This window comes from Staurois parvus, unplaced genomic scaffold, assembly GCF_062004578.1.
Source record: "Staurois parvus isolate SC_StPar_1 unplaced genomic scaffold, SC_StPar_1.0 ptg000226l, whole genome shotgun sequence".
Classification (NCBI taxonomy): Eukaryota; Metazoa; Chordata; class Amphibia; order Anura; family Ranidae; genus Staurois; species Staurois parvus.
Window position 1 is genome coordinate 278,884 of NW_028318022.1, and position 17,094 is coordinate 295,977.

General features: G+C 46.0%; 1 protein-coding gene across 1 annotated transcript in view; it reads left to right on the forward strand.

Moving 5' to 3' along the window:
* Nucleotides 1–11,821: 11,821 nt before the first annotated feature.
* The window catches only part of GCM1 (GCM transcription factor 1), a 54,073-nt gene continuing 48,800 nt past the window's right edge, over nucleotides 11,822–17,094 (forward strand). Inside the window, exon 1 of the mRNA XM_089679506.1 lies at nucleotides 11,822–12,057. Coding sequence (XP_089535632.1) covers nucleotides 11,986–12,057 — 72 coding nt within the window. The 5' untranslated portion in view covers nucleotides 11,822–11,985. The remainder of the gene's footprint in view (nucleotides 12,058–17,094) is intronic.

The window sequence follows — 17,094 nt, forward strand, 5'->3', positions numbered from 1 at the left end:
AAATAGTCCGTCTGGAAAACGTGACGTAGTGTGGGAGCAGATATTACAACCTGTATGAAATTGGATTAGTCCACAGTGAATAACTGGATTAGCAGGACAGGCTGAACAGACATATGACTTAGCTGGATCGCCACATTGCAGACCATAAAGTAATAATCAATCAGATCAAATGTGTCCAAGAGACTGCCAAAGCCCTTATGTCCATGTGTCAAGATTTAAACTGTACAATTCCGACGAGTGCGGAGAGAGTGATTAATTAAAGCATTCAGGATATTAGTAGAGCATAGCACAAGCACAGTAAGAGAGCCACTGACAGTCAGTCCATCATGATACTTTTTTTGGGCCGTGGCATGTGGGAATCCACACACAATCACCCAAACTTTTCCCTCGAGGCTCTCACCACTCCGATGTTGCAGTAATTTCTCCTTCAAGGCTGCATCTACTTCTATCCACTCCTCCACAGGATATACTGGTAATGGTTAACATCCAGTTTTCACTTGGTGCTTTACATGAGGATCCATGTGTTTTTAAGCCAAGTGGAATCATCCGCCATTGAATGCCGATGCAGCGGGCAGCTGATGGTTACATTGCCAGTTGCATTGGGACCCAAGGCTCGTTGATGCTGCCCACATCAATGCGTTTCACCGACGTAACCGTGAGCTTCGTCAGGAAGTACATCTCTTAAAGGGACAGTTCACCCTTCCAACCTATAGTGAGGGCCGAGGGATGTCCCTTTCTTAAAAAAACAGAAATCATCTGCAGGAGAAGAACTCTAGCTGCAGGAAGATAGAACAAGAAACTCTACTGCATGCTAGACAAACTTCAATCAAACGCCCCTGGGAACATGTTTTCATATCTGATCCCCACTCCATGCACCTTTAAATGCCGCCTCTACTCCTCCTTTTCATATTCCTTTCTTTTGTTCCCAAAACCTCACTTCTCTGTCCCTCTGCTCCACCCAAAAACTTGTACATCTCAACTTCACTGCTTCCATCTCCCTACTACTGCTCTCATCACCTCCTGCTGAGACTTCACTTTCCTATTGACCCTAACACCAGGACTGGAAGGCATGCGCGCTCATATACATCCCGCTCACATGCCACCTTCCTCTCCCTTCTTCTCCTCCTAACCTCTGGGGATATGTCCCCGAACCCTGGTCCTCCACTACTTCGCCCACACACAAGACATCCTCTTTCTTCCAGGATTTACCGCAATCCCCTCAATCTAATATCTGTCCCCTTGCTCCCCAAAACCACCCTCCCATTTTCATGTGCACTATGGAATGCCCGCTCGGTCTGCAAAAAGCTCACCTCTATCCACAACCTCTTTGTCTCCCGCTCCCTTAACCTTCTAGCACTCACCGAAACCTGCCTCCAAGCAGCAGATTCTGTCTCCCCCACAGCACTCTCCTATGGAGGCCTCATCTTGACCCACTCACCCAGACCCAGTGGTCGGAAAGGAGGCAGGGTTGGTTTACTTCTGTCACCACTGAGCACCTTTCAAGTCCTCCCTAACCCTCCCTCTCTATCCTTCTCTTCTTTCGAGACCCACTGCATCCGGCTGTTCTCTCCAATCTCTCTGAGGATTGCAGTGATCTATCGGCCTCCTGGACCCGTGTCCCGCTTTCTCGATGACTTTGCCGCCTGGCTACCCTACTTTCTTTTCTCTGAGCTACCCAATATCAACATCCCTATTAACGTCGATAACCCGGCTACATCCCAACTCTTCCATATAACCTCTTCTTTTGAACTAGCACAGTGTATACAGTCCTCCACTCACTCCGACGGGAATACCTTAGACCTTGTCTTCTCTCACCATTGTACTCCCTATAACCTCACAAACACCCCCTTTCCCCAGCAAACAATTACCAGCAGAAATCTACGAAACCTGAACCCGGCTCCCTTCCACTCTGCAACTGACCAACTCTATGACAGCATCAATCCCCTGTCCTGCCCTGACCTGGCCACTGCTGTCTACAACAACTTGCTTTTATCCGCTCTAGAGTCGCTTGCACCCCTAACAACACGAAGCATCAGGCCCCGACCACTACAACCTTGGCAGACTGACTACACTCGAAATCTCAAACGACACAGTCGTGCGCTGGAGCAATTATGGCGTAAAACCAAATCCCACCAAGCGTTCACCCGTTATAAATCTGCCTTCTTAACATACACTTCCTCCCTTCACGCTGCTAAACAAGCCTACTTTGTCACTTTCATTAATACCTTCTCTTCCAGTCCTCGTCGGCTCTTCTCTACTTTTAACTCTCTACTTTCTCTGCCTCCACCGCCACCTAGTGCCTCACTCACTGCCCACGAGATTGCAAACCACTTCAAAAACAAGATTGACGCAATTCGTAGGGACATCGCCACTACATAGACACCCACCCCACTTAGCATTTGTCAGGAATGGACTGGCCAGCAATAGTGGGATTCACCTGCCTTATGAGCTGCAGTACCAGGGCTGGCCAGCGGGTGCTCCCAGCAATCAGAGACTCAACCTTGCAGCCAGTCAAACACCTGGAACTAATTATACTGGTGTATTTAAGGGACATTCAGACCTGCAGACTCTGCCTTGGTGTTGTGTTTTTCCTGGGCCCTGTATCTTGTTCCTGCATCCTGCTCCTGCTCCTGTTCCTGTTCCTGTCTTGTTGCTGACCCGGCTTGATTCTGACCTCTGCTGACTTCTCCTGTTCTGATCCCTGGCTTGTGACCCCGACCATTCTCTGCCTGACCCCCTGTACCTACCTGCCTGTTAGTTGCTGTACCCTGCTCGTGACCTGACTATTCTCCGCTTGCTCCCCCTGTACCTACCTGCCCGATTGATATTGACCCGGACCTGCCTGACGACGCTTGCACTGTATGTACTGTTATCTGTGGGTGGTTTGGTTTGGTTCGTTTGCACTGTGTTATGTTTTTAGTATTGCACTGCGTTTATGTTGTATTGTTAGTGTTAATAAATTGTTTATAACTTATCTGAAGCCTGCGTTTCCCTGCGTCAGTCACACAGCTCTGGTCATACCCGGGAGCCCTGACATTACACCAAGGCCATCCTGACCAGAAGTGGCTGCACAGGGAAGCCATCTTGGTTTGTCGATGGGAAGGATGGATCTGGATGAGGTTGCGTATTTATATCTGCTAGTGTTTGATGACAGGGAGTATGCTTATCAAACTCTGAAGGAGTATCCCCGGGATGAACTGCTAGAATGTATATGGCTCGCTCATGTTCTAGTAGATCAGGGCACAGAGTTCTCTGAGGTGCAGCCATTGATTGAGGTTTGTGCTGAGTTGGTTTCATCTGGTACCCCCGAATGCAGGGATGAATTTTTGCCACCATTTAGTGCAGACCAGGTAGAGTCCCTGGTGTGGTTATTAGAGGATGATGTGGGTTACTTTCTGGAGCGTTATTCCACATGTTCACCACAGGTACTAAGAGATTGTATAAACGCAGTGCAGTCTTTGGTCAGACAGGCTTTGTGTAAGCTCAGCTTTGTTCAACCCATACTGCAGACATGGACAGATTTGTTACACCCAGCCTCAGTCAGTTTACAAAAACCCAGTCCTGCTTCTAATCTATCTCCTCAAAGCTCTACTCCTGTATTCCCAACAGCTCCTCCAGTTACAGCCCAGTATACTTGGCTATCTACCGCATGTCAGTACCCTGTTCCCACTCGCTGCACCTATCCTGCCTTTAACCCTGTAAAGAAGCCCTCTGTAGCAACTGTTCCTTCCCCTGTTCCATCCTCCAGCTCTTCTCTGTCTCCAGCTGCTCCATTCATTTGCAGACCTCCGTTTACTTGCAGTGCCCCAGTAGTTAAAACCAGAAAAAAGCGAAAATTCTTTCCAACCAATACCATCCTGCCAGTATCCAAACCGGTGAGCCTACCGTCTGAGAACCTGCCTTCCGTGGTTCAGCCTGATGCCTCCACTCAGCCTGAAGCCTCCACTCAGCCGGATGCCTCCACTCAGCCGGATGCCTCCACTCAGCCGGATGCCTCCACTCAGCCGGATGCTTCTACCCAGCATAATGAACTGATCCAGTCTGATGATCCTATTAGGCCAGTTGACTCGATGCCCGCTGTTGATCCAGATGATCCGGTACCTGATCCGGTGCCCGCTGTCGTACCAATTGACTCGGTGCCCGCTGTCGTACCTGGCGACTCGGTGCCCGCAGTCTTGCCAGACGACTCGGTGCCCGCAGTCTTGCCAGACGACTCGGTGCCCGCAGTCTTGCCAGACGACTCGGTGCCCGCAGTCTTGCCAGATGACTCGGTGCCCGCAGTCTTGCCAGACGACTCGGTGCCCGCAGTCCCGTCAGTTGACTCGATGCCCGCTGTTCCGCCAGACGACTCGGTGCCCGCAGTCTTGCCAGACGACTCGGTGCCCGCAGTCTTGCCAGACGACTCGGTGCCCGCAGTCTTGCCAGACAACTCGGTGCCCGCAGTCTTGCCAGACGACTCGGTGCCCGCAGTCTTGCCAGACGACTCGGTGCCCGCAGTCTTGCCAGACAACTCGGTGCCCGCTGTTCTGCCAGTTGACTCAATGCCCGCTGTTCCGCCAGACGACTCGATGCCCGCTGTTCCGCCAGACGACTCGGTGCCCGCAGTCTTGCCAGACGACTCGGTGCCCGCAGTCTTGCCAGACGACTCGGTGCCCGCAGTCTTGCCAGACGACTCGGTGCCCGCTGTTCCGCCAGACGACTCGGTGCCCGCTGTTCCGCCAGACGACTCGGTGCCCGCAGTCTTGCCAGACGACTCGGTGCCCGCAGTCTTGCCAGACGACTCGGTGCCCGCTGTTCCGCCAGACGACTCGGTGCCCGCTGTTCCGCCAGACGACTCGGTGCCCGCAGTCTTGCCAGACGACTCGGTGCCCGCAGTCTTGCCAGACGACTCGGTGCCCGCAGTCTTGCCAGACGACTCGGTGCCCGCAGTCTTGCCAGACGACTCGGTGCCCGCAGTTCCGCCAGTTGACTCGGTGCCCGCAGTCTTGCCAGACGACTCGGTGCCCACTGTCGTGCCTGGTGACTCGGTGCCCGCCGCTCCGCCTGGGGGCCCGAGACCTGTTGCTCCGCCTGGGGGTCCGGCGCCTGCCGCTCCACCTGGGGGCCTGAGACCTGTTGCTCCGCCTGGGAGCCTGAGACCTGTCACTCCGCCTGGGGGTCCGAGACCTGTCGCTCTGCCTGGGGGTCCAGCGCCCGCCGCTCCGCCTGGGGGCCTGAGACCTGTCGCTCCGCCTGGGGGCCTGAGACCTGTCGCTCCGCCTGGGGGTCCGGCGCCCGCCGCTCCGCCTGGGGGCCCGAGACCTGTCGCTCCGCCTGGGGGTCCGGCGCCCGCCGCTCCGCCTGGGGGTCCGGCGCCCGCCGCCCCGCCGGGGGGCCCGATGCCCGTCGCCCCGCCGGGGGGCCCGATGCCCGTCGCCCCGCCGGGGGGCCCGATGCCCGTCGCCCCGCCTGGGGGCCCGATGCCCGTCGCCCCGCCTGGGGGCCCGATGCCCGTCGCCCCGCCTGGGGGCCCGATGCCCGTCACCCTGCCTGGGGGCCCGATGCCTGTCGCCCCGCCTGGGGGCCCGCCGCTCCGCTTGGGGGCCCGATGCCTATCGCCCCGCCTGGGGGCCCGGTGCCTGCTGCTTCACCTGGTAATCTCCCGATGTGCCTCTGCCCGGAGTCCAGCCCGATGTGCCTCTGCCCGGAGTCCAGCCCGATGTGCCTCTGCCCGGAGTCCAGCCCGATGTGCCTCTGCCCGGTGTGCCGCTGCCCGGTGTGCCGCTGCCCGGTGTGCCGCTGCCCGGTGTGCCGCTGCCCGGTGTGCCGCTGCCCGGAGTCCAGCCCGATGTGCCTCTGCCCGGAGTCCAGCCCGATGTGCCTCTGCCCGGAGTCCAGCCCGATGTGCCTCTGCCCAGAGTCCAGCCCGATGTGCCTCTGCCCAGAGTCCAGCCCGATGTGCCTCTGCCCAGAGTCCAGCCCGATGTGCCTCTGCCCAGAGTCCAGCCCGATGTGCCTCTGCCCAGAGTCCAGCCCGATGTGCCTCTGCCCAGAGTCCAGCCCGATGTGCCTCTGCCCAGAGTCCAGCCCGATGTGCCCCTGCCCGGTGTGCCCCTGCCCGGAGTCCTGCCCGGTGTGCCAGTCTTTGATATCCCGCCAGTTACCAGACCCGGGCGGTGGAACTTTTTGCCCAGCTAGGACTGTTTGGAGCGTCCTGAGGCCGCTCCTTGAGGGGGGGGGGTACTGTCAGGAATGGACTGGCCAGCAATAGTGGGATTCAGCTGCTATGAGCTGCAGTACCAGGGCTGGCCAGCGGGTGCTCCCAGCAATCAGAGACTCAACCTTGCAGCCAGTCAAACACCTGGAACTAATTATACTGGTGTATTTAAGGGACATTCAGACCTGCAGACTCTGCCTTGGTGTTGTGTTTTTCCTGGGCCATGTATCTTGTTCCTGCATCCTGCTCCTGTCCCTGTTCCTGTCTTGTTGCTGACCCGGCTTGATTCTGACCTCTGCTGACTTCTCCTGTTCTGATCCCTGGCTTGTGACCCCGACCATTCTCTGCCTGACCCCCTGTACCTACCTGCCTGTTAGTTGCTGTACCCTGCTCGTGACCTGACTATTCTCCGCTTGCTCCCCCTGTACCTACCTGCCCGATTGATATTGACCCGGACCTGCCTGACGACGCTTGCACTGTATGTACTGTTATCTGTGGGTGGTTTGGTTTGGTTCGTTTTCACTGTGTTATGTTTTAGTATTGCACTGCGTTTATGTTGTATTGTTAGTGTTAATAAATTGTTTATAACTTATCTGAAGTCTGCGTTTCCCTGCGTCAGTCACACACCTCTGGTCATACCCGGGAGCCCTGACAGCATTCCTCATACCAAACCTCCCTCAACACTTTCTTCCTTTGACCTCGCTACCACCGAAGAGGTCACTAAGGTCTTCTCAGAAGCCTGCCTCACCACCTGCCCCCTGGACCCTGTCCCCTCACAACTCCTTCGGTCACCCTCCTCTTCTATCCTATGCTCCCTCACTTACATCTTCAATCTTTCCCTCTCTACAGGTGCCTTCCCCTCCCCTCTAAAGCACGCGCACATCACTTCCATACTTAAAAAACCCTCCCTGGACCCCACCAATATGAACAACCTAAGACCCATCTCCCTGCTGCCATTTACCTCTAAACTCCTAGAACGCTTAGTCTACAATCGTCTGAGCTCCCACCTCACCAACAACAACCTTCTCGACCCTTTACAGTCTGGCTTTCGCCCTCTACACTCCACTGAAACTGCCCTACTAAAACACTCTAATTATCTACTTACTGCTAAAACCAACGGCCACTATTCAATACTCCTACTACTCGACCTCTCCGCGGCTTTTGACACGGTTGATCATCCCCTCCTCCTCAAACAACTACACTCTCTTGGCCTCAGAGACTCCGCTCTCTCCTGGTTCTCCTCCTATCTATCGCAGCGCTCCTTCAGTGTTACCTATAACGCTGCCACCTCCTCTTCACTCCCTCTCTCTGTAGGGGTCCCTCAAGGTTCTGTCCTTGGACCCCTTCTCTTCTCCATCTACACCTCCTCCCTTGGTCACTTTATAAACTCCCACGGCTTTAATTACCATCTCTATGCTGATGACACGCAAATCTATCTGTCTACCCCTCACCTCACCCCTTCAGTCTCCACTTGCATTGCTAGCCTACTAAGTGACATATCGGCTTGGATGTCACTCCACTCCCTCAAACTCAACCTTTCCAAAACTGAGCTCTTAGTATTCCCCCCAGCCCGTGCCACCTCCACTGACTTCACCATAAATATCGATAACACAATCATCAGTCCATCCCCTCATGCCAGGGAACTAGGTGTAATCCTAGACTCCCATCTGTCCTTCCAGCTCCAGATCCAATTGCTGACAAAATCATGTAGACTTCACCACCGCAACATCTCCAAGATACAACCGTTCCTAACCCCGAAAACCACTAAGCAACTTATTCACTTCCTTGTCATATCACGCCTCGACTATTGTAACTCTCTCCTCATTGGCCTACCTCATTGCAGGCTATCCCCACTCCAGTCTATCATGAACGCTGCTGCCAGACTCATCTACCTTACTAACCGTTCTGTATCTGCCACCCCTCTAAGCCAATCCCTCCACTGGCTCCCAGTTGCCCAATGGATAAAATTCAAAACACTAACAATGACATATAAAGCCATCCACAACACTTCCACAATTTACATAACCAATCTTGTCTCTAAATATCACCCAAACCGTACTCTCCGCTCCTCGCAAGACCTCCTCTCTAGCTCCCTTATCCCCTCCTCCCATGCTCGTCTCCAAGGTTTCTGCAGGGTGTCACCCATCCTCTGGAACTCCCTACCCCAATCTATCAGACTATCGCCTACTCTACTTACTTTTAGGCGATCACTGAAAACCTATCTCTTCAGGGAAGCCTATCCCACCCTCTGCTAATACTGGAATCCTCTACTCTTCCAACCACTCCATCCCCCACAGTTATTACCTAGTGTACCATTCACCCCTCCCTCCTAGATTGTAAGCTCCAAGGAGCAGGGCCCTCAAATCCCTCTTGTATTGAACTGTATTGTTACTGTATTGTCTCCCACTATAATGTAAAGCGCTGAGCAAACCGTTGGTGCTATATAAATCCTGTATTATAATAAGAATATTGAAGTAGTTCCTAAAATAGGAGATACTGGTCATTTTAATTGCACCTCCAGTACTTAAATCTATAGTAAAGTGGAAACTCAGCCCGACTTAGACTCAACATCCATTCCACTATTACATTTTAATTCAAAGCTGGACAAGGCAATCACAAAATTATATAAACATTAGAACAGGTATCCTCAAATGGAAAACCATATCCACACTCACCAAATGAAAGGTAAATGGGGGATAGGGGGAGTTAATCAAAGATAGATTTATGATTCAGTAGAACACTTTTAGACTAATTAATTATGGAGTCCTTTAGGTGTCATAGTCCCTAGCTTAAAAATCCAACTCTTTTCTTTTCTCAATAACACCGTGTTAAAATCTCCTCTTTCATTGGATAACTTCAGGGCATAAAAGCCTTTAACTTTCAGCCCTGTCACTTGTCCCTCATTGTATTCAATAAAGTGTTGAGCTATTGGTGTAGCTTCATTAAGCCTAATGCTTTTTAGGTGTTCACCTACTCTGGTACGGAGTTGACGTTTACTTTTGCCCATGTAGTATTTTTTACACAGACACTCAATAATATAGAATACTCTAGTGGTTGCACAGTTAATAAATTGTCCAATTTGATCATTTTTCTTCCCCTCAGAGTCAATGAACACCTCAGTACAATCCACAAATTTACATATATATCAGTGCCCACAAGGGAGCAAACCTTTTGCTCTCTTAGCAACCATGAATGGTCTTGGGCCTGCAATTCCTTCTAATTCATGTGAACGTGTAAGAATATGCCAGTGCCGTTTTAAATTATCACGCACCTCATCCCACTAGGCTGCAAATTGTGTAATTGGGTAATAATTCTTAGTAACTCAGTTCACAACAGGTCAGCTCATCCCTACATGGCGAGTCTATCATTTTACAAAACAGATAGATGCTGCACAAATTATAATGTGCAAGTATTGAAACGCAGGTAGCAGCAAGCACATGTATTAGATACTAATCCACCATAGATTATAATTTTAAAATCCTGCTGCGCGTATTGCAAACATCAAATGTACATCAAATTGATACGTTATTAAAAAAATATAAATCAATGTGTAAAAACTCCCCAAAAATAAAATAAACATATAAAAAGTCCATGCACCAGTGAATAAGTACTTAAAAGTGTTCGAGCCTTTTAGTTATCTTCACGCGTGAAAAACACAAATCTACCCAGCGGTCAGCAATATATATCAGTCCATCACTCCACCACCTTATATATATATCTCTCAAGATCAGTACTAGTACTACCAGGCAGAAGTATTAACCATTTAGCTACTTTGCTGCCCCACATAACTTTACATATGCAGAGATCACATAATATGTCTGACATGTTTCAGAGATATTCAACTCCTTCTTCAGGGACAACTCTGCAAACAGTATAATGTAGTCTAAGGTAAAATAACTATACATCTCTTTAGAAAATACAAAATAGCACCGTAATAGTAAAAGATTAAATGATTATACATAATACAAATCGTTACCAAACGATGAAATAAAGAAATGTCTGTCTCATAAAAACAAACAGAGATCTAATTACCACCATTCCCATCCAAACTCTGGGGGGAAAAAAGGGGAGGGATATAGATGCCCGCTTTACAGACTCAGACAGACACTGAGGCCGCCTGGTACCAGCATCAGGAAAAGAGAGACATGGGTTAAAAAAATCAGCATTTTGTCTGTGTGTATATAAAGATATTTACAGTGGAAAATAGATATGTATAAATGAAAAACAAAAAACAACACCTACCCCGAAGGGGTGAAATGCGTCAGAATATTATGTAATCTCTGCATATGTAAAGCAATGTGCAACCAGCATATGTTTATTGTACCTCAGTGATTATGTTAAAACTGATTTTTTTTTAATACAACAAAATGCGTATAAAACAACAAAAAAAATTATGTGATTACAATAAAGTGAACATTTTAAGGAAATATTTTGTGCCATTAAACTTCCATTTAATGGGGGAGTAATTATTTTATTATTTTCAGGAGAAAGGCTATGTAGCTCTGAGCAGTATAGCACAGTAAAGACTGCTGGATTGAGGCCGAAGGTAAGTATTTGTCCTAGTTGGGTGTACTCAGGAACGTGGGAGTGTTTATTTAAGGACAGTTGTACAAAGGTAGAGTTGTCCTTTCAAGTGTATGTATAGCCCATATTGATGTCGAGGTGTTAGTTGTCAAGTTGGTAGAACTCCTGTCAAGTTTTTATTGTCATCTGTGTCCCCACTAGATTCACCCTTTCTTTTTGTTCTGTGACAATTTTCCCCTATACAGAAAGAGATGGGAAACCTGTAATTTTTTTAGCTGTCATCAGAGAGGTAGGTTAATACAAATCTTCCAGTGGAGATGCCTGTTTTGGTGACAGCTGTAGAAGAGGGGAATTCCTTTCACTTTATTAAGATTAAGATAACTCAGGGGCAGGAAGTGAACAGTTATCAAAAAAAAAAATGTTTGGGCTAAACATATGCTTTATGTTTGGGCATAAAAGATTATATATATCTCACATACTGCTACTATTATTTTTATACAGTGTTTATATAGCGCCAAAAGGTTTGCTCAGCGCTGTACAATATAGTGGGGGACAGTACATGAGACAATACAGTAACAAACAATATACGGGAGGTTCGAGAGTCCTGCTCTTTCGAGCTACTACTACTAATCTATTTTAAACATTTTGGAAACTATATTTTATCAGTATGGTAGACATTCAAAACTGTGTTTTGAATCAATGTACTGTTTCCTTTTTAATTGCTTCAATACAACATTTACAATACAAACATGCTTTTGCCATTCATTTTTTTTGAGAATGCACTTTTGCTTGGCCCAATACACTGTGAAGATAGTATTGTGTAAAATTGTCATTGTTAACTTGTGTTTAAAGGTGCAAGCTATCAACCATATCCTGGCTTTGCTACCTAGTATGTCATTAACCCATAACGAGCATGCAGGACTTCACTGTCTGCATACTTGCTCCAAGCCACAGACTGAAAGGTAGGATGAAAACGAAAGCCCCACAGTTTTCCCCTTTAAATGTTAATGAGCAGCGGCAGCACCCATATTTGTATCCTTACAGGTTCATCGTACGTTTTGTGAAACAGTTTCTAAAACAAGTTTTTCTGGCAAGGCGAGGAGTTTTTTTCCCCTTATACTGTGCTGTTTGTGTCATTTATTACAGTAGCTTTAGGAAATGACTTCCTTGTCACAACTGCTTGGATGTGGTCAGATCTAGCTTAAAGCAAACTCTCCTTGCCCAGACCCCCGGCAATAACACTTGAGTACACAAGGGATTCTGAAATGGAACAAGAAGTTTTTCTGTCTCAAACCAAAGTTTTTAACTGGGATATCAATGATATGAAACTGCCACAGGTATAGTATGTTATCAACCTGACTTGCTTTCTTGTTACAGTTTATAAATATGTTAGGTGATATCAATCTATCAGGCTTGTACCTTACCAAGTAATGTGGGGATGGCTATATGTTCCTAATTTAGCATATTACTAACAGTGAGGTCCTGAACCATCTGGTAGTGCAAGTTCTTAAATGTGTACATAATAGATTTAAGGATGTATATTTAAAATATACATATATGCCTTTGAATTAGTTGTTTCTGATTCTGGTCATCAGGAAAAAGTGTATCTGTAAAATGGACAACATTGTTTTTTTTTTTCTACAGACTCATTAGGGAAGGGAGACCATCAACAGAACTGGAGACAGTATAAATAGAATTATGATCAGTTCTAGCCTATACAAATACAAAATGAAACAAACATCTGAATTGTAAGGTTTAAAATTATAATGCAAAGTTTCTCTTGAAATGATAGATTATGGAAAAGTGCGGGGCTGGAAATCTATGGATTTGTTTTTTTAAAGTTTCAGGCTGTGGAGTTTTTACCTATTGTACCTTCACAACCATGTGAGTTACTGATCTGGAACAAGTATACAGACTGAGAAGTCTGAAAAGTCCTCAATTCCATCCTGCATGATTGTTCAGATCATTGAGCTACTGGGTAGTGAGGCCAGGATCAGAATGACAACCCAATAGTATGAATCCATAAGAAAAAGCTTAGGTTGCTCCGTTTTTTTCTACTCATTCCTGTGAACGTATGGTAAATACCAATGTTACAAGAAAGCATGCCGCATTTGACTTCTCAATCTGAATAATGATTTCACCTACACCTACTCAGTGAAGAGAACAGGCACTGTTAGTTGTACATAGTTTGCAGACATCAGAAACATGGCTTTATGTCATTGCTTGCAAACTATTTTACTAAAGTCAAGGCCAATTTTGGAGTAGACCTATCATAAGAGAAACACAAGGCTGATTGCCTTCTAGAAATCCTAGTAGCCTTGGCTGACCCTTTGCCCTTAATATTTATTTGATCCAGGTTAGTGATTCAAGGTACTGAAACAAGAGGATCTGCATGGCAGCCAGGAAATTAGACTTATCATAAAATAATGCTAAGCAATAGAGACCTTAAGATTAGAGGAATCACATAAATTGGGTTTTTTAAGGGAAAAAACTGAACCAAAAGCCAAATAAGCCAACAGTCTCGACATGGACCACCACATCGTATAAGATGCACTTTACTGGTATCATTCAGTCCCTGAACTAATTAATTTACTTACAATATTTACTTACTTTATTATTTACTTGTTCCAGAACCTTCTAGGTTTATAGAAGCTGATATGGCAGATACCAGTATGAAAATAAGAACGGCAATTTCTAGCTGGGATGTTCTTGTTCAAATTCATGACTGTACTGTATGTATGCCCAGGACATACTGTATAAGACAAATACTGAGTCTGAAATGAAGGACCAAACACATCATTTGTGCAAGAAGTCGGTCTAATTGTTCTCACTGGTAGATAAGACAAAATTTGGAATTTTTCATTGAATAATCCAGAGTAAAACAATATTTGAAACACGGAAGTACTGCAAACACATTATGATAATTTACCATCAGTTCATAACTTTTGTGAAAACTTTTTTGGACTTGCTTAATTGTAGTAGTTCCCAAAATGAGTATACTTAAAGGGATGGTCTGCCATCTGTGCCATATAATTTTTAGCACTATAACAACTGCACAGTTAACCAGGGATACCGATAAGTATGCATTTAGAGAATTTTAGGTTACAGAGATATTCTAATAGTCTATCTTCCAAGCCACTTATACACAGCTTCCTTGTACTCTCCCACTGCTCTAATTATCAATGGCAGCTACTACAAATACCTTCAACTTACAGGTATGGGGTAGCACATGACTCCTTCCTATATGCAAAGTTTGGGATCTGATCAACCAATTGCCATATCTGAATAATGTCACCCAACAAGGACAACATCATCAACCTTGTAGGGTTGGACAGGCAGGGGAGCAAGGAGAAGGTGAATGTAAGTGAGAAAGTCTCTTTAAGGTTAGAGTTGAGTTCAAACGGCATTAAACCCTACACACTGCTGTCCTAGAAATTCAAAATCCCATTCATAAAGATAAAATAGTGCTCTCTAATCAGTAAATACGTCCTTTATATAAAGCTTTTTGTGTGTAGGCCTTTTGTCCCCGAATATTGCTAAAGCCAGAGCCATTATGAGAGTTCTTTATCTTCTTTTCCCTAACTTCTGTTCTCAGTTCACATAAGCCATATATCCTGTGTACTGTATGTGCAGAGAAAAGGGGGTTTCAGAAAGTAAGGAGGTTTAAAAAAATCTCACCATCCAGCAACTTTGCTGGAGATAGAGAATTGCATCTCCCAAGGTAGGTAGCTTTGTAGTTCATGGCACAGCCAATGTGCTCTGAATAGGTGATAAAATGAGCATGTGCAAGTGGCATCAGCAGCAACAATATAGAGCATTATCTCAAGAAGGGCACAACCTGGAAGGTTTTCTAGGACATAAACAAGTATATATAATCAGATGTTTGAAAGTTCATATACTTACAGTCAGTAGAATGTGTCCTCTTCCATCCATGCCCCCTCATCCCTGCCAACCATATTCTTCCAGTGCAACAGGGGTTAATAGAACTAAGGGGATGTCACAGGCTGTCACTGAAAGTGCGCGACTATGCTCACCCTTCCTGCCCGGCTGCTCCAAACGTGGAAGTTGAACTACAGCTTCTATGAATGGAAAGCGACCCATGAATGGACGTCGAGCAGATGATTGATAGGTCTGCTCCCTCCCTCATAGATCATGTTCCATTCATAGAAGCTGCTGCTGCTGTCAGACAAATCCTGTAAGGAAGTGGGGGTGTTGTGGCTGAGCCACGGATGCCTCCTTAGCAGCTGGCTTGCTGAGGGGGCACTCAGAAGGAAAAGAATAAGCAGGCAGCACTGTCGGGAGACTGCAAAACAAAAGATAATTAACTGCTCTGTGCAATATCGTTGCACAGAGCAGATACGTATATCATTTTTAAAATGATCATTTCAAAATAAATAAATAACCAGACTAGACGATTGCAGGGGCTGAGAGCGGGGGGCATGGACGAAGGAGGATTTCACTCAAGATTTCACCTAAGAGGCATCAGTACAAGAACAATCCTACTGACTGTAAGCTATGTTCCTTGTTCTTTGTTATGTTTTTTTTTTGCTGCACATAGGCTTTAGGTTCAGTACTTAAATTTTAGCTTTAGGTTACTGGTTACCCTTTTGGGTTGGGAGGAGGTGAAGTATTAAGAGGTTAACTGAGTGTGAAATAAAAGTAATGTTATAGAGGAATTGGGGCAAGTGTTAGTTTTCAGTGACAGGCTAGGAGTTTAAGTTTAAACTAAACTAAAGAGAAATATGATGGCAGGCAATGTGTTATTTTTTTACTGGTAGGTTAAAGCACCCCTTGCACTAAATGTTAGGTCTACTTTTTTGTGTGCTCCCCCTTGCATAAATGCTATTAAAATAAAAAACAAAAACAAAATACACTCTTCATTCCTGAACAAAAACATCCATCATGTCGAGAGCCACCCATAGAATTGATGGATCTTGTACCACTTTAGGCTGGAACACCACTTCTCCTCTACTACACAAATTCTAGCTTAGTTGAAGTTCCAAGAGTGATGACCATACCAATACTGCTACCTAAACTCATTAGAACATGCCTGACTGCACTACCCCAACTGCCTAAGGATGATATCTATGCTGTTCTCTGCATTAATTTCATACCCCACTAATGTCAGCCCTTCTTATGTCAGTTGGAAACAAGACCTCACAATTTATCAACTTCCAGGAGACTGGAATAAAACCTGGTTCGGAATAGCAAAATGCTTTTGTAATGTACTTTCTAGCAACCTTCCTTTTCTTAGCACCAAACAAACCTTGGCAAAGGCTTGGAAAAAAGTAGGGTAAACATTCAAGAAGTTAGGAATCATATAAAATGATTTTTAGTGCAACTTTCCAAAGTTTTTATGAAACCCAATACAAATATCTGAAAATCTGGGATCACTTACCCACTTGAAGCCCATGTACAAAGCACACGTGGTCTGTGAAAAAGAGAGCATAGATATTGGTCAATATGGGTGCTCAGGACCTTCCAAGGGATTTTGATATCTTCATTCAAGAAGAAGATTGGTCTGAAGGCTTGGGGGTCAGTCTTTGGTATCATAGCAATATAAGCCTTCAGGGAGTACGGAGAGATCACTGAACCTTTCTTCAAGCTATTGAAAAAGGCAGTCAAGTGGGGTATTAGGAGCATGGAATTTTTTTGTGGTATAGGCCCAAAAAGCTGTCAGGGCCTGGGGCCTTGGAGGGTTGAGTACAATTAATAGTTTGGGCTACCTAATTTTAGGTGATGTCAGCATTCAGGGGTCATCTCGGTGAGGGAGTGGAGGCGCAGGTCTTGGTCAGAGTAGAAAGGAGATACACTAGTAAATATTCAAATGAATGTTTGAATAAATATTCCTACAAACATTTGTATGAAAATTCTCTCTATTATTGACAAATGTCATTTAAAAGTAGTTCAAAAGTTCCTTTGCTTTAGCATTAAGATTTGAAGGAAAACCACATACACTGGGAGAAATTTTCTAGCCTGCTCCATTGACTTTTCTTGTCACTGCAATCGAAAACAAACACTGATTTGACCCTACTAATGATTAGAAAATTGAACAAATATTCTTAAAATGAAACATTTTGACAATACGTCTACAAGTGTATACCCAGTTTAAAGAAAACATAAGTTAGAGTGAATGGTTACTGGGATTTCCATTTCGTATTCAGAAAAAAAGTTGTATTTTTTCAGTGATCTTGATGTATATACGCAAAGTATATGTTATCTCTCCTATTGATATTTTCTTCTGAGTCAGAACAATTTAATGACCCAAAAAAATCAGAAAAACAGAAATGTATAAAAGTAAATATCTACCCTTCTGTAGAAAATACTGTCAGGAATCAAGGAGTGACCAGAAAGGTGTGGACTGACACAGGGAA